The sequence below is a fragment of the Thalassophryne amazonica genome, chromosome 23, assembly GCF_902500255.1.
Source record: "Thalassophryne amazonica chromosome 23, fThaAma1.1, whole genome shotgun sequence".
Taxonomy (NCBI): domain Eukaryota; kingdom Metazoa; phylum Chordata; class Actinopteri; order Batrachoidiformes; family Batrachoididae; genus Thalassophryne; species Thalassophryne amazonica.
The window spans coordinates 32213991-32236395 of NC_047125.1; the positions used below are offsets into that span (position 1 = coordinate 32213991).

The 22405-nt window shown below is 41.0% G+C and overlaps 1 protein-coding gene across 1 annotated transcript; it reads right to left on the bottom strand.

Moving 5' to 3' along the window:
- Window positions 1-3231: 3231 nt before the first annotated feature.
- On the bottom strand, window positions 3232-20908 carry hnrnpc (heterogeneous nuclear ribonucleoprotein C). The gene is made up of 10 exons (XM_034164470.1): window positions 20776-20908; window positions 14163-14196; window positions 8408-8453; window positions 7087-7355; window positions 6716-6788; window positions 6282-6329; window positions 5215-5375; window positions 5024-5137; window positions 4741-4901; window positions 3232-3956 (listed from the first exon to the last, which is right to left on the bottom strand). Exons 3-10 carry the CDS (start codon window positions 8410-8412, stop codon window positions 3864-3866), a joined length of 924 nt encoding a protein of 307 aa, XP_034020361.1. The 5' UTR covers window positions 8413-8453; window positions 14163-14196; window positions 20776-20908; the 3' UTR covers window positions 3232-3863.
- Window positions 20909-22405: the final 1497 nt, after the last annotated feature.

Genomic DNA, 22405 nt, shown 5'->3' on the forward strand with positions numbered 1-22405 from the left:
TAAATTTTGGAGTTCATCCAGATCCGGAATCTAGTTTCACTTTATATAGGCTTTGAAGTATTACGTCAAAACTATTTCAAATATTCTAATCAAATTTGCACCATAGATAGATATCAGGGCATGGAAGACTCCACTGAATTTTGGAGGTGATCTAGATCCGGATTCTGGATCAAGATGTCCATTTATATAGGCTTTGAAGGATTACGTCAAAACTACTTCACGGATTCTCAGCACAGATACATTTTAGGCCATGGAAGACTCCATTAAATTTTGGAGGTGACCCGGATCTGGATTGGCGGACGTCAGAAATCTCTGATTGCTCTTTTTTTAACTATATTATCGTTTAATGTGCAGAGAATGTTTGGGTGTAAAGTTTTACTTGGGTTTATTGTAATATTTCTGTTATGTGTCGACGCGGGTTGAGGAGCGGACCTGCGTCAGACGGAACCCAGCGCTACAAATAACCAGAAAGCGGTTCCAAAAACAATATATTTATTTCACCCACTGGTGCATAAAAAGTGTAAAAACAAAAATAGCGTCCTTCTGGTGGAGTGAAGGCTGGCACGCTCTCCAGCGCCCAAAAGGATCGAAGCCCGGCGCTCCTGGACCCACTACCACCGCCAAACACCCCCCAGGTGGACACGACAAACCGACTCTCTGCGAAGCATAGAAGAGGTGAGGTAAATTAGCAGTTACAACTAATATCCTTCAAAAGACACACACTATCAGCAACACATACAGGTCTGTATTTTAAGCTTTATGCAAATAAGCAGCTTCTCACAACAGGTGGAGGACCACTTGTCCGCATGCCACAACAGTGAGAAGCGAGCTGCACAATCCTCATCACAATTCAAGTATACTGCGTAACAAAATACCAAGTTACTATCAACAATTAGTCAAACACTTAATCACCTCTGATGTGTGCTGACAGCATGTGTCCCTCACCCTTCCTTGCTTCACGGGCTCGATGTGTCAAACCCAGGTGCGGTCCTCAGCGTCTCACAAATGAACATCACAAGGTCGAGCTCCCGGCAGTTCTGCTTGAATCACACATGACTTAAATGCAGAACACCATCCAATTATCTGCTTCAGCTGAAAGTCTTTAAGGTTGCATGTGAGCACCATTCACAGGTGCTACACATGATGTTGATGAGGGTGAAGGATTCTTCAGCCAGCACCTTCTCCACAGACAAATCAGTTCTCATGCCACCTGGAGAGCAAAGAAAAGAAAAGAACACCAAAATATCCAGCCACACCCCCCAACACACAACAATTTCTACATCATTCATACAACCTTTATTCAAAGAACATTTCCCACATATTTTGTGCATCTGCTGCTTTTTGCAGAATCACCACAGGCTCATTAATTTTTCCAACTTTACTCAAATTCTACCCATTTCAACATTTTTCCACTCGCTGCACTGTGCATGTGAAAATAAAATTAAGCTATTTTACTTTCTGTTCTCAGATGATCAATGGCTTCACTTCACAGTTGTTCTGCTGAGCGACTGAAAACTTGTTGAGGCAGATAGCAAAACTACAGAAAGGTTCAAATAAAAGGTGCATTTGTTAGTTTGTTTGAATGTATTATTTAAGCATGTGAACATTAAATCCTAAATGAAAAACAACAGGATTCAAACACTAACAATTTATGTCTGCGTTTCAGAGGTCAGTGGCTGTTTTTAAATAACAATGCTTTAAACACAACAAGCGTTTTAGGGCAAAATGCTGTGATGTAACAGTTTCCTATTTGAGTTTTGTTGTGCAGCAGAGTGACAGGAAAAAAAAACAAAAAAAAACAGCACTCTCCATTCCTCACTTTCTTCCAGAATATTGATATTTGATGTTATTTTTCATCTGTGGTATTAAAAAAGCCTCCGCCAGGGCTGCCCTTTCTCACCGGTTCTGTTCATTATTTTTATGGACAGAATTCCTAGGCACAGCCAGGGTGTAGAGGGGGTCTGGTTTGGGAACCACAGAATCTCGTCTCTGCTGTTTGCGGACGGTGTGGTTCTGTTGGCTTCGTCAAATCAGGACCTTCAGCGTGCACTGAGGCGGTTTGCAGCCGAGTGTGAGGCGTCCGGGATGAAGATCAGCACCTCCAAATCCGAGGCCATGGTTCTCGACCGGAAAAAGGTGCTTTGCCCTCTTCAGGTCGGTGGAGTGTCCTTGCCTCAAGTGGAGGAGTTTAAGGATCTCGGGGTCTTGTTCATGAGTGAGGGACGGCTGGAGCGTGAGATCGATAGACGGATCGGTGCAGCGTCTGCAGTGATGCGGTCGCTGTATCGGACCGCCGTGGTGAAGAGAGCTGAGTAGGGGGGCAAAACTCTCATATACAGATCGATCTACGTTCCGATCCTCACCTATGGTCATGAGATTTGGCTCATGACCGAAAGAACAAGATCGCGGGTACAAGCGGCCGAGATGAGTTTCCTCCGCAGGGTGGCCGGGCGCTCCCTTAGAGATAGGGTGAGGAGCTCGGTCACTCGGGAGGAGCTCGGAGTCGAGCCGCTGCTCCTCCACGTCAAAAGGAGTCAGTTGAGGTGGCTCGGGCATCTTTTCCGGATGCCCCCTGGACGCCTCGCTGGAGAGGTGTTCCGGGCACGTCCCACTGGGAGGAGGCCCCGGGGAAGACCCAGGACACGCTGGAAGGATTACATCTCTTGGCTGGCTTGGGAACGCCTTGGGGTTCCCCCGGAGGAGCTGGGGGAGGTGTGTGTGGATCAGGAGGTCTGGGCGGCTTTGCTTGAGCTGCTGCCCCCGCGACCCGACTCCGGATAAAGCGGAAGAAAATAGATGGATGGATGGATGGTATTAAAAAAACTATATATTTCTGGCCTGATACTGATGAAATTGAGTTAAACTATTTTTGATGGGTCTATATTAATTTATCTAAAATAAGACATTATAATTATAATCTAAAAGCCTTATTATGTTATTTTCTCATATCTTCCTTATTTCTGTATCTGCAGGAAATCTGTATGTTTTCTGTCCACCTTCAGATTGATTTTTGTGTCCATATGCACAACATCTCATTAATTTGAAACTCTTCAGAGTAAAACTGTGGATCCACCATGGTGAGATGTACAGTGTGATCAAGGTACCATCACACCAGTGCTGGAAACAATATGGCGCCTGTCATCCAAAACCCTGTGACATCAAGGTCACCGCTCTCAGTGTGCAGGCGCCAGATTATCCGCCTTTCATTAAACTCGCTAACATGGACCCGGCTTGGAAAGACATTGTTTATTCACCTGAGTGATCCACTAACAGATAACATCAAAAGAAACAAATATGAAGCAGCACTGCGACACACAGGTCAAGGTCAGGTAAAGGTCATGAATCTTCTTGATACAGCTAACAAACAAACAAAGGTATTTTTTCAGAAAGAACCTCTTCCTTTGAGCATTCGCACACATGAACACGTGTGGCAGAAAGTGAAGATTTTTCTGTGAAGGTTCTTGTGGCTGGAAACGTTATGATGCACTGCCATCTGGTGGTTAAAAGGCAACTGTACAGCAGCTGGGAACAGCTGATCAATGACTTATTGATCTCTGAAGATGAGCTGCGTGACCACATCTCGCATTTATCTTTAAACACCGACTGGGAATTCAAACTGCTCATTTTTTAAAAATCTGTTGTTTCGTAAAAAATAAAAGTCTGTTACACTTCATGTGATATGAGTCTGTCCGTCTGGGGGGTGAAATTACACACATACAAATCAGAGGAAAGAAAGGTCCAATCAGCCGAGATTATGATCACATGACCGCTGTGTGAAGCGGCGATACAGTCGGACACAATCCTGTTGTGTATGTGTGCGTGCGTCTGCCTGTGTGCTGACGCAGCCGCTAAAGACGGAGCGTTTAGGACTCGTCACCGTTGGCGCTATCGCCGTCATCCTCTCCCTCCTCCTGCTCGCCTTCCTCCTCCTCCTCCTCCCTCCCCCTGCTCTTCACCTACAGAGGATGAGAGAAACACACACACACACACACATGATCAGAGAAGCCGAGCTAGCTTGCCAATAGCTAATCCTAGCCAATTTGTTCACTATAATAACAATAAAATCTATTACTATGAATATTTTTACAGCTGTTTTTTTTAACCAAAAACTAGGGAATATTAGTGGACATTCTTTCTGGGAATTTATCAATTTTGTGGAATTAATTCCATTCAAGAAACTCCTGCATTATTTCTGTGACCTTTCAATTTCCTCAAAATCTAAAGTTTTTGATCAACACGTTAAATTTGCAATTTAATTTCACAAATTACAATAATAAACACATGACGTCAATAACAAACTTCATATTTTTGTTATTAAATGTCATGATGCCACACGAATGTTGGAACAGGTGTAATTAAACTGGGTTCGGTTAATATTATTTTCCTAGGCATAAAATGCAGTGAGTGGATCAATAGAAATAGATTTTTCACACAATCACTCAAAAAAATGAAAGCTATCACTGTGTACATCTGCTAATTTAAAGGGCATACAATGAGGACAAACTGATTAAATTTAAGTGAACTCTGATGCATCAGATGAATCGAAAAAGCAACTTTGTTTGGCATGCTGTGACTTCAACATTGCCACCTGCTGGGCATGTCCAGTATTGTTGCTGGGATGCAATATGTTGCTTGAAATTACTTTTTTTTTTTTCATTTTAAAAATGTCATAAAACCTTAAGTATCCTAATCAGTGAACCCTTCACTCATCATGCTGATCGTCTTCATTCATTTCCTCACCTCCTCCTCGTCCTCCAGCAGATCTCCCTCCTCCTCCTCGGAGTCGTTGAGCTCCTGACTCTCCCGCTCTCTGTCCCGCTTCACGCTGTCCTCCTTCTTGCTGGAAGTGGAGGAGTTGAGGGGAGACACCTCACCTGGCTCGGGTTTGGAGCTCTTCATTTCTGAATCAAAGGAGAGAGGCGGAGTTTAAAAGCAGGCTGGAGGGTGAACAGAAACCGACCACCTGAATCCTCCGGAGGTCCTCAGTGGGTCAGACAGGTGCAGAGCTGATGATCTAACCTACCTGACTTCTTGCTGTGCTCCTTCTCCATGCGCTCCAGGCTCTCCAGCAGGTAGTCCACCTTGTGTTTGATCTGGGTCAGCTCCCTCTTGATGGTCTGCAGATCGTCCACCTTCACTGTCAGGAACAGAGCGTTCAAGTAGGCGGGGCCTCTGCGCTGTGGGAGGTGGTCTAACTGTGTGCGTGGCACTTACTCGTACGAGACGTCCTCTGGCTGCTCTTGGAGGACGAGGAAAAGCTGGTCCTCGTCCGTCGGCTCCCGCCTTCAGTCAGACTGACCCTCGGACGCTTGGACGGGATGATGGCACGTGACAGCGGAGGAGGCGGCGGCACTCGAGACTGATACGAGTACATCCTATCACACCGAGCCGCAAAAGGTCAAGGCACCGCATACATACTTTTTGTTTTAAAACAAGAATACTCTTTCTTTATAAAAGGCTGTTTTTATTTAATAAAATAGCATAAAGTTCACTGACGGCTCTGTGACAGAAAGGTCAGAAAACACGAACAGTAACAACCAACAGGAAGGACTACAGCCCCACCAACAGGGATTTCTGGGGGGGGGGGGCGCGCATTACCATACCGGTATTAGGGAGTAAAATATTTATGATACCGATATATACAAATAAAAAATTTCTAACATTTCCTTGTCAAACCCTTATGATAAGGAAATATAACTGAGGTGATGTTTTACAGTTTAAATATAAACTTTATTACAAATTACAATTACTTGGATCGGCAGTTGCCATGTCACATCGCTCAGCATTTGCATCAAACAGAATTTGCATCTATTTCGGCCCCACCTAGCTAGCAACATGAGTGTCACTGTAAGGGCCACTCTGATATAGCAGCTGCTCACTTTGCCTCTGTTTCTTGTAGCTAATATGACCAAGGGGTGATGGGGTCCCAGCCACGCTTCACAGCATTGTCAATCATGCTGTCTGAGTGCCCTCTGCTGGACAAACTGTATATTGACACCACTGTCCTCTAAGGACTCTGATATTAAACATTTATTTAATAATAACAACAATAAAATTCTAAAGCATGTTCAAGACAAAAAAATTCCAAAGTGTTGTACAAGTCAAACAAAGTGGAAAAGAAAGATTATGAAATTACAAATAGAACAAATTTAAAAACCAAAAGACATTATGAACAAGAAGGATGTTTATGTAGAAACTATAAAAATATTATACAAATATATAATAAATGATGTAATAAAAATGTATAAAAAATCAATTATTCAAAAAAAGTGATTGCTCACCTGTCGTAGTAATCTCTTTGAAAGTCATAGTCCAAATCAAAAGAGGAGCTGCAAGGAAAGAGGAAAAAAATACTGACTGTCTCGCTGCTCCGGGATTTAACACCATGCCACGCAGCTCAACACACAAACAAAATGTGACGCAAAAAGTAACTCTTCCCATGAAGCAAATTAATAAAAATAATAATTCACAGGAAAATGAACCAACCATAAATGGAATGGAAATAGTGGCACTCAACTCTAAGCACAGAATGTGTTTGGAAATAAATGCAAATCCATCATATCAATGCCATCAAAATATTTCATAAAATGCCCCAAATTAGTGAACAACAATAAATGCTTTGTTTTTATCTCCAGTTCTGGAGAAAACACGGCACCAGCGGTTGTGTGGTTTTATGGTGACACACCCACTGACGGTTGGTTTATCGGGTACAAACCTGTACATGTCTCCCGCTGAACGCTTCACCGTCTTCGATCTGTGAGGTTTCGGTTCACCTGCCAGGTTGATGTCTGAAGAAAACACAAAGGTCAGATTAAAGGGAAAGTTGTCAGTGTGTGTGAGATTCTAATTAACACCTATTTTTTTACCGCTACACCTGAAGGGAAGGTTGAGTAACCCACGGATTATAACACTAGAACAGCACCATCATGTGTTAGTTTTCATTCAAGTATCAGATTTATGCATGAAATCTCTGTTTTTTTCCTAACAGAAGCCAAAATAACAAAACTGCTGGTTTAAAAAATTTTCTTTGATTTCATTGAAGTTCAGCTCAAAAAGCAAAACTATTCCTTCCATCCTCCGCCTCACCGAGCACTTGTCCCACGATCATGCGTCCATCCTCTCCGGCCACGGCAGCTCGGGCGTTCCTCTCATTGGAGTACTGAACGAAGGCATAGCCCTTGTGGACGGAGCAGCCGACGATCTTGCCGTACTTGGAGAAAATGGCCTCCACGTCAGCCTTGGTGACCAACAGGGTGTTGAGGTTGCCGATGAAGACGCGGGAGTTGAGGGAGCGCGGGTCCGTCTTGTTAGTGACGTTGCTGCTGGCCATCAGGCTGGAGGTGCTGGACGACCAACTGGATGTGAGGGGAGACCAAGAAGGAGACAGAGGACAGAAAAAAGCTGTAAGAAATTATGTTGTGGAAGGAAAGTCATGAACGAGTTTGGATTTGAAGGAGACAGAAATGGGTAAAGAAAGTACATGTACATTTTTACATAGTTTATTTGCAAGATGGAGATTTCTCTTTTCAATCATCCAACATTAACTCTGCACTGTGTATGTATGAAAAACCGCCACTTTGACCCCAATTAACGCCACTCCGTGACAGGTTTTCAGGAGTATAATGGCGGTTAGAGTGAGGAAACACGCGGGCCCAGCCAAAGACACTAAAACAACAATTACAATATGGCCTCAGTACCTCATACCCCAAACATCTTGAGTTTGGACTACTTATGACTGAATGTTATGGGGTAAAGATGTTGGCAAAGGTCAATTTCAGGTCAAAGGTCATTTTCTCACCATTTTTGTTGTTTTTATCCCATAACTCCACAAAATTCAGTCATAGATAGTCCAAACTATACCTTTTTGGAATCTTTATGATAGACAAATAATATGGTATATGGTTCAATATGACTGAAGCATTTTTAAATTTTGACCCCCATGTAATTCTTCATTGACCCCTACCTGACTACAGCTACCACCCTGGGATGGCCACCATATATTTACATAGGTCATCTCATGGTATACTGAGGCCTGATTCTAAGTGTTGTTTAGTCAACTTAAGTGGTACTAAATAGGTGAAAACTGGCTCCAGGCTCATGAACTAACTACTATCATATCAATTTGCAAGGCCACAGCAAAACCTCCCCATACACAAATATTAATATGAACACAAGACAACAACACATACTCATCCTTGCACTAAGAACAGGTTTTCACTGACACACACACATGGAAAATGTACGGTGGTGTCCTACGATAAAGCAAGGTTCAGTCAAGAGGGTAGCTGTTCGTTTTGTTAATGTTGAGTTTGAACATTTATCCAATCCATTGTGTGACAGGAGCCTTTAAAGATTAAATACAGGAATATAGAGCATGTGGTGGGGGCACGAGGCGAGCAGCACTCACTCCATTGTGTCTGTACTCTGGTCGGTGGACGTCTGCCTGTCTGAGTCTGTTGGAGAGAAGAGGGTTACCAAGGTACTATCAGAGAAGGAGGGTCCTTCCTCTCAGGTTTCTATTAAACATAAAGATGTGAAAGGAGTGAAGTGGGACGCCACAAAGGCACGTCAGGAGATAGACAGGCAATTAAAATAAAATAAATAAATAAATAAGAACCCCTGGGGGGGGGGGTCCCAAGTGGCTTAAAGTCCTGATCATACATTCAGTGTTCACAATCATACATTGAAGGTTGGGGAGTTTAAGATCAGAGGAACCTCAGTTCAAATCACCGTCAGACCAAACAAGAACCTGAATGCCTGAGTTCCTCGCTGTGGACAGCTGAGCACTTTGCATGGCAGCACGTCAACATCGGTGTGTGTGAGTGAATGTGAGGCATCAGTGTAAAAGCACTTTGAGGCTCTGTTTCAGAAAAAAAAGCAAGTTCCCTACCTAACAAAGGTGTGCACATATAGTTTAAAACAAACACTGGAGTGGACATCAACCTCCTTTATGTGATATTTTTACCTGCCATCTTGGCAGAGGGACTGTCACGCCAACAAGACCAGCATCCAGTGCTCAACTCAGATACACTTACTGCCTAAAACATGCCATCTGGTGGCTGTGGCAAATATTACAAAAAAAAAAAAAATAAAAAATATGGATGCCTGAAGATGTTTGACAGCAATTAAAACCAGGATGTTGCAATGGAACACAAACTATTTTCTGAAAGTGAGGTGGTATTTAAGCCGAGGCAGAAGGTTTGAAGAACTGGGCTGCAATTCCCATTAAAGTAACAATAACAGGTATTTTTCAAACTTAATCTCTAAAGAAAGTATCAGAAGTACTGTATTTTCAAATAAAACTGAGTAACCATCGACAATTATGTTACTTATTATATAACTTCTACTCATTAGGACCAATAGGACTGGGATGTATTAGGATTCTAATTAACATAGTCCTCTGTATTTTGGGACAGATGAGAAACTCATTTGTGTTAGATTTTGGGAAGTACTTTGCTTATGTCTTTGGAAAGTGTGATATGAATATATGTATTTATTATTAGCTCAATTTTATCCATGTAATGATTTTAAGATACTAGAATAGTTTTGAACAGTAATGTATTGACATCCACCCTCATTGATAATAACAGAATTCTCTGCTGTCAGACACACTGACATCAGATTAACCTGCTGCCACCTGCTGTTCATCTCCAATAAAAGGTTTTAATTTGCATAAAATTAGATTTTATTAAAGGCGTAATGAAAGGCAACAATTCATTGATGGATCCCCCCCTCCCCAAACATTTCTACTACTTTTGTGTGTACATGTTGCTTAGTTTACATGAGCTACTAGTTACTGGCTGAATGATAATGTTCACTCTTGTATTTATTCATCTCTATAGTTAAAACTGCAAGAACCCTCATTAGTGTAGAATGTACTGAGGCCAAAATAATCAAATCTCCTGCTGTTAAAAAAAAAATGATGAAGGTGGTGGTGAGCCTGATGCCGAGTCTCGCCACTCCAGGATAACCTGTTGGGAAAGTGTAGTGACACGGACCCACAACAGGGGGCGTAAATGAACAGACAATGGAAGGAGTCAAATTATAACACTTTACTGGTGTGAATGTCACAACCAAACACAGCAGAATCAGAATGTGCAACAGTCAATTAATAAAAGGTGTCGTGTGGGCAGGCTCGACGATAGGAGACGCCCGTCTGGAAACGAACCGGAACCACACGATTTCCACCGCCACCTGAACCCGAGGAATACTGGAGCCGCCAAGTCCCGGAGTCCCCAGGTGGCCACCTTCCCGGCGTGTCGGATCTGGTACTGCTGGCAGAAAGCAAAAGACAGTCAAAGGGTGGGTGTGTGAACACCCAGTAACAATGGTGGGAATGCCACCTCCACCTCTCACTCAGCGCGTTGCAGCGGTCTCAGCTGAAAAGGAGCGCCGTCTTGCACAGCCTCCTCAAAAACGACCGGTTCTCCTGCAAACACTCACAACAATAGATTTATCGATCTCACAAAAGGGGCTGAGAGTATTACCTCCAGATGAAGATGATATCTCGGCAGTTTGGTGGAGGTGTCTTCCTGCTTTTATACCAGATGTGTTGATTAGTGACAGCTGTCACGGATGATGGGTGACAACTGTCACCACGGCTTGTTCCTGAGGCGGCAGCGCCCTCTCGTGCCTGAAGCCCGCACTTCAGGCAGGGCGCCTTCTGGTGGTGGGCCAGCAGTACCTCCTATTTGGTCACAGAATGTGGACATACTGAATCTCCATCTTTGGGAGTGATGCAGACTTCACGTTGGACACGCTGCCCGTCTTTGGCAGCGCCGACTTATAAACACATTCACACGCTCACTCACAACTACAGTCAATTTGGAGTCACCAATTCACCAAGCCTGCACCCAAATTAATCAGATCCACCCCAATAATGTTGCATTCCAACAAAAATGGATTTTGTAAGAATTTATTTTTATACAAAGAAAATGTTTGGCAAAGTTGTTTTAAAGTAAATTCAACTTAGCTTTGCAAAACGTGGTTCTATCAACACGCACCACGTTGCAGCCTTTGTAAACGCACTGCAAAATATAATTTCTATTCCAGGTTTTCTGAAAATCCAGTTCCTTCGGTTTGTGAGAAATACCGATAAAAACATAACAAATTAATGTGGACAAGAACAAAGTTACCTTTGGCAGCTGAAATAAATAAATAAATAAATAATAATAATATTTTAACCTACAAGCTCAATATGTTCAAAAAAGAAAACTGATGTAACACATTTAGTTTCATAGGATTAATCTTCTAAATTCAATTTATGCTAATCCCTTTTTTTTTTTAATTGAGTTATACAAAAGAAAAACAGACTCACTGCTGGAGCTTGATCCTGTCTTCAGAATGTGACATCATGATTTTGTCACCACAAAGGACAAATGTGTTGTTTTTGCAATAAATTGGACAACTGCTGCAAATGAGAATTTCAGTTACACGAGTGAGCAGCTTTGATCCAGAGGCCTGACTGCTGCTGCTTGAATTGCTATTTATTCAGTTACAAATAGTGCAAAAATGTGGAAAGTTCAGATAAAATGTTTAAGTGCTTTCATTTTGTATTCAAATTTAAATGAAGCAAAATTAACAGCAGTTTTGTTGAGGTTTTATGTCTTTGTGTTTCTGTATAAATGTGGTGTTTGACTTTTGTTTTCTTCAGTAGTGTGTCAGTAAAAATTGAAAAATTGTTCAAAATATTCAATTAAATATCTATTTTTGCTTTGGAAAAACTGAGGTACATACCCAGTAAAATGCAGTGCGTGGGTCAGTTGATCAAAATGGTCCGTCACGCCCACTGACAACCACACCTGTTCCTAATCCACAGTAGGCAGATCAGTGGGATGTTATAGGCAATGCAAAGTTGCTTTGAAAGTAGATCCACTGAATCAAAGTTAACCAAATTTTAATAACTCTGTTGTCATTAGATGCCCTTATAATATCGCGAGTTACAAGATGACAGCATTTATTATTTTTAAATTACTGTTAAACTAGAGGGGATGGACTCATTTATATATCCATCCAGTCACTGCATCATTTTAATCCCCATTTACTCCAAAACACCATTCCTTTTATTTCGACCCACTTCACCCAAACAAAAGTGCCATGTCAAGATCCCACTGTGCTGCCAGCTGGGACGATCGGTATGCCGTAACCGCCTCGATCTCTCTGGATGCACTTTTACAAGCAGGAGATTTAACAGCAGGCTGTCTGGCCAAATGATTCTGCAAAGTGGCGATCACAAAGGGTGTGTCCCGGCTAAACTGAATACTCTTGTGCTTTATTTTTGTGCAAACTGTGAAGTGTTGATGCAACGCCAAGAACATTTTTCAGGTTTTCTGGAGTAGTTTCTGGAGAATGTGACGACTCGTCCTCTGTTATTGATGAGGCATTCCTGTGTTTTACACATGCACCTGCAGATTTTTGGGCTTTTATCTAAAACCATGTCAAATTATTGTATTTTTAATCACTATTCTGCATCTTATTGCTTATTTTTCACACGTTTGCTGTACAATGGGTCCACTGATCAACCTGAAATTTTAGGACGTGTCTGAGCCAGGGTCATATAAACCTACTGATTTGGGGGTCAAAGGTCAAAGTCACCAGACATTTTACTTTTGAACCAAATTATTTGAGAGCATGCTATCTTCTGCCATGCATGTCATAGTCTACAAACTCGCTATGCGGGTCATTCCAACCCTGATGATTCCAATGATTTGGTGTCAGAAGGTCAAATGTCAATGTCAGAAGAACTGTTCCCAATATTGACCCATCAGCTGAGGATTAATGTGCTTCTTCTGTAATCACTGCAGTGTAAAACAAAATCGTTCAAATGTGGATCAGCTTTAGTATGACTGACAACTTCTACTGATGGGCTGCAGCTAACAATCATTTTCATTATTGATTAATCTGTTGATTATTATATCTATTAGTGGTTTGGGCCATAAAATGTCAGAGAATGATGAAAAGTCAATCAGTGTTTCCCCATATCCACAGCATTCAGTTTATTGTCAGACAGGTGTAAAGAAACCAGAAAATATTCACATTTAAGCAGCGAAAATCTGAGAATTTGGACATCAAGACTCATAAAAATTAATCATTTATCAAAATAGTTGGCAATTAACTTAAACACTGATTAATTATTGCAGCTCTGTTACTTTTTATAGCATGTTTGAGGACGAGACCAGAGTTTGACATCAGAACACGTTGGACTTGAGATCCTCCTGGTGTTTTGGACTCTGAATTAAATTAAAATGCAAAAAAAATGATCAGTTAAAAGAGGCATTATGGTTGCCTCAGTGGGGGCTCAGTTACATCTTGCAGGAACATTTAAAATGTTTAATTCTGTGCCTCATATGGGCTTAAAAGTACTGACCTCCTGCAGCGACTTATAAGGACATACTGGGCCTATAAAGTTCTGTTTTGGCTCAAAGTGGGTTCATTCAGATACTCAGTGGTGGTACATGTTGGCAAAATGTTTGTGCTTCAACTGTGAAAGATGCTGCAACTGCAGCTCTGAGGGCTCGTGCTTGAGGAAAGGAAAAAAAAAAAAAAAAAAAAAAAAAAGATTTAGATCATGTGTCACTTATGGAAACGTATTCAAACAAGGGCTTAAAAACAAAAAAAAATGTAGAAAAAGTACTCCAGAGGCTTTGAACACCAAAAAACACAAAGCAAAATACCTAGATTTGTTTAAAAGAACAAAAATAAATGTGTTTAATCCAACTCCATTATTGAATCAGTAATTATTGTGACATCACTGCGAAAAAAGTGTTATGTATGTTGCAAAGGAAATGGGTAACTGTGTGTAACATGCACATGTAAATTTTAAAAAATAGTAAAAAAAAAAAAAAAAAAAAAAGCTAGTCAGGAATTCAGGTTATTTATTAGATTTGAGTGTGATAAACAATTCGAGCCTCTGCTCAATAACACTCAAAATTTTGATCATCACAAGTCAAATTTAAGAGGTCCAGCAATAAAAAAAAGTACAAAATGCTACTTCTGTATGAAAATCCAAAGAGAGAAGACAGAAGCAAAACCACAAAGGGGAGAAAATAGAATATGAGTGACTTTAAAATAATGCAAGAGTTAGAGTGGGTAAGTGGGTAGGGGAGGAAAAGTAAAAATAAAAATAATGGAAAAAAAAAAAAAAAGGGTTGAGACCAACTTACGATTTGGCGCTGCTCAAAAAAGTGGCTTCAAAAACTAAACAAGGAAAAACAAAAAGGTATAATATTAGAAACTAAGTGCTTGAAAAATGACACCCCCCCCCCCATAAATAAAAATAAATAAATAATAATAATAATAAAAAAAGGCAATCTGGAAAGGGTGGGAATTTATTTATTTTTTTTTTAAAGGGGGGGGGTCCTAATGGTCACAAGCAAGCTTTCATTCTCATGTTGAAAACATTAATAAAATTACAAAAGTGTTCATTTTTAGTTAACATTTATTCATGCTGTTGTAAATAAATAGAGTGTGGGTACAGATATGAGTCTCAGCGGTGGTACAGAGCGGGTGCTACTCCGACTGAGCAGCTACAGCACAACCCAGCAGCGCCACGCGCACACTATTAACTAGATCCCAACTGATGTATGCTGGCTGATATGAGCCTTTCGTGGACATATTGTATCGGTGTTATTTTTACCAATATGAAAACTGTTAGTTAACCAAATAAACAATGCAGAGAAACACTTAGGCTGTTTGAAATGGTGTCATGACGTAGGCTGTCCAGCAGAGGACACTTTGTCACCATTGTTGGCAATGCAGTCAAACATGGCTGGGACACGACACCCATCAGCCCTTGGTCACATTAACTACAAGGGACAGAGGCAAAGCAACCCAGCTGCCATTCATTTTCAATCAGAGTGGACATTTTACAGTGACAAGAGACAAGTGGTCGCTATACTGTCAGTTAGGCGGGGCCAGAATAGAGAAGAAGTCTGCTTTATAGTTCACTCTTAAACTGTAAAACATCAAGTCTCAATTACATTTCTTTGTCATAAAGGTTTGATAACAAGATGTTTAGAATCACTGCCTTTTTTAAAGTGTGTGTGTGTGTGTGTGTATACATATATATATATATACACACACAAAAAAAATAGGTAATGCATCTGTAAAGTATTCACAGCGGTTCACTTTTTCCACATTTTGTCGTGTTACAGCCTTATTACAAAATGGAATAAGTTCACTGTTTTTCCCTCAAAGTTCTACTCACAACACCCCATAATGACAACATGAAGTATTTTTGCAAAAAATTATTATTAAAAGTAAAAAACTAAGAAATCACATGTACATAAGTATTCACAGCCTTTGCTCACTACTTTGTTGATGCATCGTTGGCAGCAATTACAGCCTCAAGTCTTCTTATATATGATGCCACAAGCTTGGTACCCCTATCTTTGGGCAGTTTGGCCCCATTCCTCTTTGCAGCACCTCTCAAGCTCCATTAGGTTTGATGGGGAGCGTCGGTGCACAGCCATTTTCAGATCTCTCCAGAGATGTTCAATCAGATTCAGGTCTGGGTTCTGACTGGGCCACTCAAGGACATTCAGAGTTGTCCTGAAAACACTCCTTTGATATTTTGGCTGTGTACTTAGGGTCATTGTCCTGCTAAAAGATGAACTGTCACCCCAGTCTGAGGTCAAGTCTGCTGCATTCATTTTTCCCCTCAATCCTGACTAGGCTCCCAGTTCCTGCTGTGGAAAAACATCTCCACAGCATAATGCTGCCACCACCATGCTTCACTGTTCAATCTTTGTCTCATCAGACCAGAGACATTTGTTTATCATGGTCTGAGAGTCCTTCAGGTGTATTTTGTCAAACTCCAGGTGGGCTGCCATGTGCCTTTTACTAAGGAGTAGCTTCCGTCTGGCCACTCTACCATCCAGACCTGATTGATGAATTGCTGCAGAGATGTTTATCCTTCTGGAAGTTTCTCCTCTCTCCACAGAGAAATATTGGAGCACTGACAGAGTGACCATTGGGTTCTTGGTCACCTCCCTGACTAAGGCCCCCTCTCCCCTGATCGCTCAGTTGAGACGGGCGGCCAGCTCTAGGAAGAGTCCTGGTGGATCCGAACTTCTTCCATTTAGGGATGATGAAGGCCACTGTGCTCACTGGGACCTCCAAAGCAGCAGAAATGTTTCTGTACCCTTCTCTAGATTTGTGCCTCGAGCCAATCCTGTCTTGGAGGTCTATAGACAATTACTTTGACTTCATGCTTGGTTTGTGAGTTGGCAATTATTGATGCGATGTGGATTAAACACGCTAAAAACCCTCGTCAAAAAACAGGTTTTACACAGCTTTTGCCGGCAAAACACAATATGTTTACAACTGGCCGAAACAGGTTTTTGCTGGCAAAAACTACAAAGGTGATCAAACCACATTTTTCCTTTGATTGACTCAATTGTGAAGAGATGTGTTTTTGCCACTGGCTCGGTTGCTCACAGGTTACATCAAGGAAGGAAGGTGGCAAAGTACATCTCCCTTGATTGTGTCTAGTGCGTCTTCATCAAAGAGGTGTGAAAACACTCTTAATGTGTCACACTTAGACTTCTAAAGAGGTGTCAAAATCATTCCTCTTTGATTGTGAGTACCTAACAGGTTTAAGAACCAAAATCTGTCTTTGATTGAGGCTTCAGACAAGAGCTTCAAAGACAGTGGATGCCTTTGATCTTAATATACTTGCTAATTTCACCCCCCTGAATCAGAACTTGAGTTTTCCCAGTGAGCACATCTGTCATCATATACCCTGCGAGCAGAAGAATGTACAAAGGCGGGTGACCAGCAGACCACATCTGGGACCACTTTCATTGAGTCACTTTGTACAGTAAGGTGCAAGCACAGTGTAAAATGTGCAACCACCTTATGGCCAACAAAGTGGACAAGATGAAAATTCATCACAAGTACTGTGTGAGTAACTCCTCTCAAGCTGACCAACCTCTACACAACCAGCCAGCACCAACTCCAGGTTCCAGCAACCATCTACTTACTACAATCTATGAGAAATCCCCAACTTGTCACCTTGAACTAGAGACAAGACCACAGTCTCACCAGCGATCTGCTTCTCCACCTCCTGCTGTACCTCCTCCTAAGAGACTACAGTCAAGCCTTGATGGTCCTGTCATCACAACATCAGACTACCCAGGAGGATCTGGATGAGAAGGTGGCAGAGTTTGTGTTTAGCTGTAATCTTTGCTTTGCTGTAGTTGAACATCCACACTTAAGAACATGGTCAAGGCATTTCGACCATGCTACACGCCACCTACCAGAAAGAACCCGCTTGATAAGGTCCAAAAAAACAAACAAAAAAACCCCAACAACAACAACAACAAAAAACAGTCTTGTATGCAAGGCCAGCTGAAAGGAAAGATAGTTACTTTGCAGCAAGATGACTGGAGCACCCTGCAGAATGATCCAGTAACTGCCACTTCAGTAGCTACTGAAGCTAAAGGCTACTTTATTGATGTCAAAGATACAGGTACCAACCATAAAATGGGGAGCCATCTATAAGATATGGTGAAAGAACCCAAGAAAAAAGCAGAACAGTCCTACAGGTGTAAAGTGAAGACCATCGTTACAGACAATGCCAAGAACATGGAGAAGATGCGCCATGAACTTGAAGATGAACTGCATGACATCATCACCTATGGCTGCCTTGCTCATGTCTTCAATCTACTCGGTGAAGACGTTACTCCATCTGTAATTATGAAACATGTCTCAGAGATCAGCAACATCTTCTGATATCAACACATCACATCATCGTGGATCAACAACGATCCTGATGCCAAGCGACCGCAATTACCCAATGCCACCACATGGAAGGGACAGCTGATTTGCCTGGATTCCTACCTACACAACAGGACCTACTACGTCCAGTTTATCCAGGAGAATACAGGCGAGATCAATGCTGGCATTGACATGAAGATCATGGACATGAACCTGTATGTCCAGATCCGTGACTTAGCTGATATGCTGCGTCCAGTTGCCAAGGCCCTCGACAGAGCTCAGAGTGACAAGACTACTATCTCTGACGCTCCCGAGATATTCTTTGACCTTGTAGAAGAATCAGGTTTGCAAGGCCACAAGGACAAGCTACAGTACCGCTTCAACTTTGTGATCCGACCGTTACCTTGCTGTCAACATGTTTCACACCGATTACAAGGGCCAGCATCTTACTTTGGATTAAGTGGAGAAGGTGAAGAAGTGGCTGATTGAGAAGAATGAAAACTACCTAACCACAGGCATGGCCTTCCAGGCTGAAGCTCATCCCTCCGTCGATGATGATACATTTATTTTACAGTTGAAAGGCCTCGTGTTTCCCAAAACTTCAAAGTTTGCGCAGCACAAAAACAGCAAGAGTGAAAGAGAGGCACAGAAGGAGAGAAAGCAAGCGAGAAAGAAAGAGAGCGAGAGACAGAGAGCGAGCGAGAGACAGAGAGAGGGAGAGAGACAGGCAGAAAGAGAGAGAGAGGGAGAGACAGGCAGAGAGAGAGAATGCTGTCTTTTCTCTTTAAGTCTATAAAAATAAGGCTATGAAAGGCTATAAAATAAAAGTACTTAATTCTTTCACCAAAAGATCAAATCTAGGCTTTATTCTTAAATACAATGTCTGGCAAATTGTAGCTCAACTTTCGGGTCTCCTTTTTAAGAAAATCCTCATATAAAAATCAACAATACTGGTAATAATAATAATAATAATATTAAAGCAAACAGAGCTCTGGTATTGGATTGGAAAAGTTCTTTTATCTGCAGATATCCAAATTCAGGTATCGGGATCAGATTGGAAGTGAAACATTGTGGATCAGTGCATCCATAGTATTCATAAAGACAATCATGGAACTTATCACGAGGTATCTTGAACATTTTGGTAAGCCCAATATACTGTATTATAGTGTTGGTGTAAATGCCAATGTGTTACTTCTAGAATAAAATGGTTATCAAAATATTAAAATGTGCTGTTTTTATTTTATACCATTTAAAAAAAAAGGGTAGGCATGAGATGAAGTTTTAAGACTTTAATAAGTACTTGATAGTTGACTGATGGTTTTTGCCAGATTTACCACCAAAAACTAGGTTTTAAATGCCGTCCTATCAAAAACAGGTTTTACATGCTCTAAAACCCCTCTCTGAATGCACTGCCAACTGTGTAGACAGGTGTGTCTTTCCAAATCATGTCCAATCAACTGAATTTGCCCCAGATGGACTCCAATTAAGCTGTAGAAACATCTCAAGGATGATCAGTGGAAACAGGAGGCACCTGAGCTCAATTTTGAGGTTCATTTCAAAGGCTGTGAATACTTATGTAGGTGTGATTTCTTAGGGTTTTTTTTTTTTTATTATTTTTAATAAATTTGGAAAAACAAAGCAACTGTTTTTACAATGTCTATATGGAGTATTTTGTGTAGAATTTTAAAGGGGAAAAATAATTTCATCCACTTTGGAATAAGGCTGTAACAAAATGTGGAAAAAGTGAAGCACTGTGAATACTTTCCAGAAACACTGTGTATATCTAAATATATACATCTCAGTGGCTCTATTGGTACCTTTTTTTTACTCCTTAATACTGGTATCAACCCACAAAATAAATTAAAAATTCCCCATCAGTCAGGCCCTAGTATTAACAGTGTGTTATACTGTTGTAGTACTTTGTTAAAAAATTACTACATTTACTTCAAAAAATCTCAAATGCAAAGTTGTGCCTTGCTTCCCTCACACTGTCTTTATGCTCTGTTGGGTTTTTAAATTGGTGAATTAGTGAGTTAAATTATGTCAGATTCAATCTGACATAATATAGTAAACAAAAAAGATTCAGCAGAGTCCTTATTTCGAAAAAATTATGACAGAAGGCAAAGATACAGCGATCCATTTTTCCCCTCAATAGGTCAAACATTTAAAAGGAAACAAACAGCCAGGATTATTTAAGACTGAAAATAGGGAGAAAAAGAAAGGTAAATAAATTTAAAAATGGCAATGATTTTTTCCAAAGCTTGTATTATGGCTGGTTAATCATCCAAAAATGTAAAAATACTGAATTTAAAGGTGTGATAAAACTTGGGGTTTGTTGGGGTACAAGAGGTTAGAAAAGTTATGGTCTTCTTTCAGCAAATGGTTTGGATGAAAAGTTTCTTGAAAAATGTATGAGTCAATAAAATGAAAATATAACAAAAAGATCTGATAAGAAGTCTAGGTTTGATCACACCATCCTAGGTTCCCAGGTCTTCATCCTTGTTCTACCTAACAATCTGACAAGATTTAAATAAAATGAAGAAACTGCCAATCAAATCTAATGTTCCTCAAAAAAAAAAAAAAAAAAAAAAAAAAAAAAAAAGTCACTTTACCCGGCGTGGGGAAAAAATGACGTCATGCCTGCGAGAAAATACTGTCTGTGCACCGCCAAAAGATTAAAAACCATCTCATCAGTCAATTTCAACAACTGCAAATCAACAGTTTAAAACAAAAATAAAATAAAAAAAAAATAAAAATCCAAGGTGGAAAAATGCCGCCATGTTTTGAACACTGTCCACAAAAGACTGGATCAATCTTCACCACATTCAGATAAACATCAACAACACAGCACAGCCATGGAAAAAGGTTTCAAATGTCTCACTAAAAAAATAAAAACTTAAAACTAATTTCTGCGCAGCTCACAAACACAAAATTTACGTCACTAAAATCAACAGTCTGAGAAAAATGCATTAAAAATAAAAATAAAAAATCCCAAAGACGGCTCAAAGTACGCCAAAAATTAAAAATATGAAAAATCTCTCTGTTAAAAATACTCACCGGGAGCTTATTACTAAAAATGAGTAAAATTCGGCGCCGATTTTATTCGATCCGCTTTGCAGGATGAAATATCACCTTGAAAACACTGGGCACAAAATGGCGCCCAGTCGAACGGGCAGCAAACAGCTCACGCCCACTGCTGCGTCAGAGGATCCGATTGGATGATTCACACAGTGCAAGGTATGTACTCTTCACCGGTTGGTGGGTGCGCTTGTCACTCAGGCTCGAAACGACAACGACGACGACGCCCCACAAATACTGGATATTTTTCACGGCGATGGACATTAAACTGACATAATTTTTTTTTTAATCCGCAGGCATAACGCAGCAAAAAGCTGTCATCATAATGAAAACCTATCATTTTGTTTGTGTAATTTAAATTTAAACAAATACATATATGTAGTTAGTTTATCAAGGGTTATTATTTTCAGAAAGATAATATATGTTAAAACAAATTTTCGAGGCATATAACTGGTACAGTGAAGTGGAAAATATTTTTCCTACTTTTCATGACTACCTCCGTATGTGTTTATTATTATTTATTATTATTACTCTGACTCACACTGGAAGTGTAGAAGTAGTTCTACAATAATAATGTAACAAAGTGTAACATTTTACTTTTTTAAGCAAGCATTACTAGCCATCAAATCATTTTATTTTGCTGTGGCAGATCATTGTAAATGTTAACATCTTATAACTAGCAGTCTACCCAGGCACTGAACCAAGGCTGAGATCTCATCTAAAATAACCTGGTTTTGGGTCACCTCTGTTGTGTGTTGGGGGGTTTGGCTGGATGTTTTTATGTTGTTTTCTTTTCTTTGCTCTCCAGGTGGTATGCAAGCTGGTTTTTGTCTGTGGAGAAGGTGCTGGCAGAAGAATCCTTCACCCTCATCAACATTATTGGCTGCACCTGTGGAGGATGTCCACGTGCAGACTTAAGGACTTTCAGCTGAAGCAGATAATTAGATGGCGTTCTGCATTTAAGCCATGAGTGGTTCAAGCAGAATTGCCGGGAACTCGACCTTGTGACGTTTGTTTGTGAGACGCTGAGGACCGTGCCTGGGTTTGACACATCGTGCCTGTGAAGGAGGACGGGTGAGGGACACATGCTGTCGGCACACATCAGAGGTGATTGATTGTCTGAATAAGTGTTAATAGTAATTTGGTATTTTGTTACGCAGTATATTTGAACATTGATGAGAATTGTGTCGCTCGCTTCTCACGGCCGTGGCGTGCGGACTGATGATCCTCCACCTGTTGTGAGAAGCTGCACATTTACATAAAGCTTAAATTCAGACCTGAATGTGTTGCTGATAGTGTGTGCCTTTGAAGGATATTTGCTGTAGCTCTGTTGACTTACCTCACCTCTTCTATCCTTCACAGAGTCAGTTTGTCGTGTCCACCTGGGGGGGTGTTTGGCAGTGAAATTGAGTCCAGAAGCACCGGGCTTCGATCCCTTTGGGCGCTGGAGAGCGCGCCGTCCTTCACTCCGCCAGACAAACCATATCTTATGTTGTACACAAGTATTGCACAGAAAGGGAAATAAATGTTTTGTTTTTGGAACCGCTTTCTGGTTATTTAGCGCTGGGTTCCGTCAGACGCAGGTCCGCTCCTCAACCCGCGTCGGCAC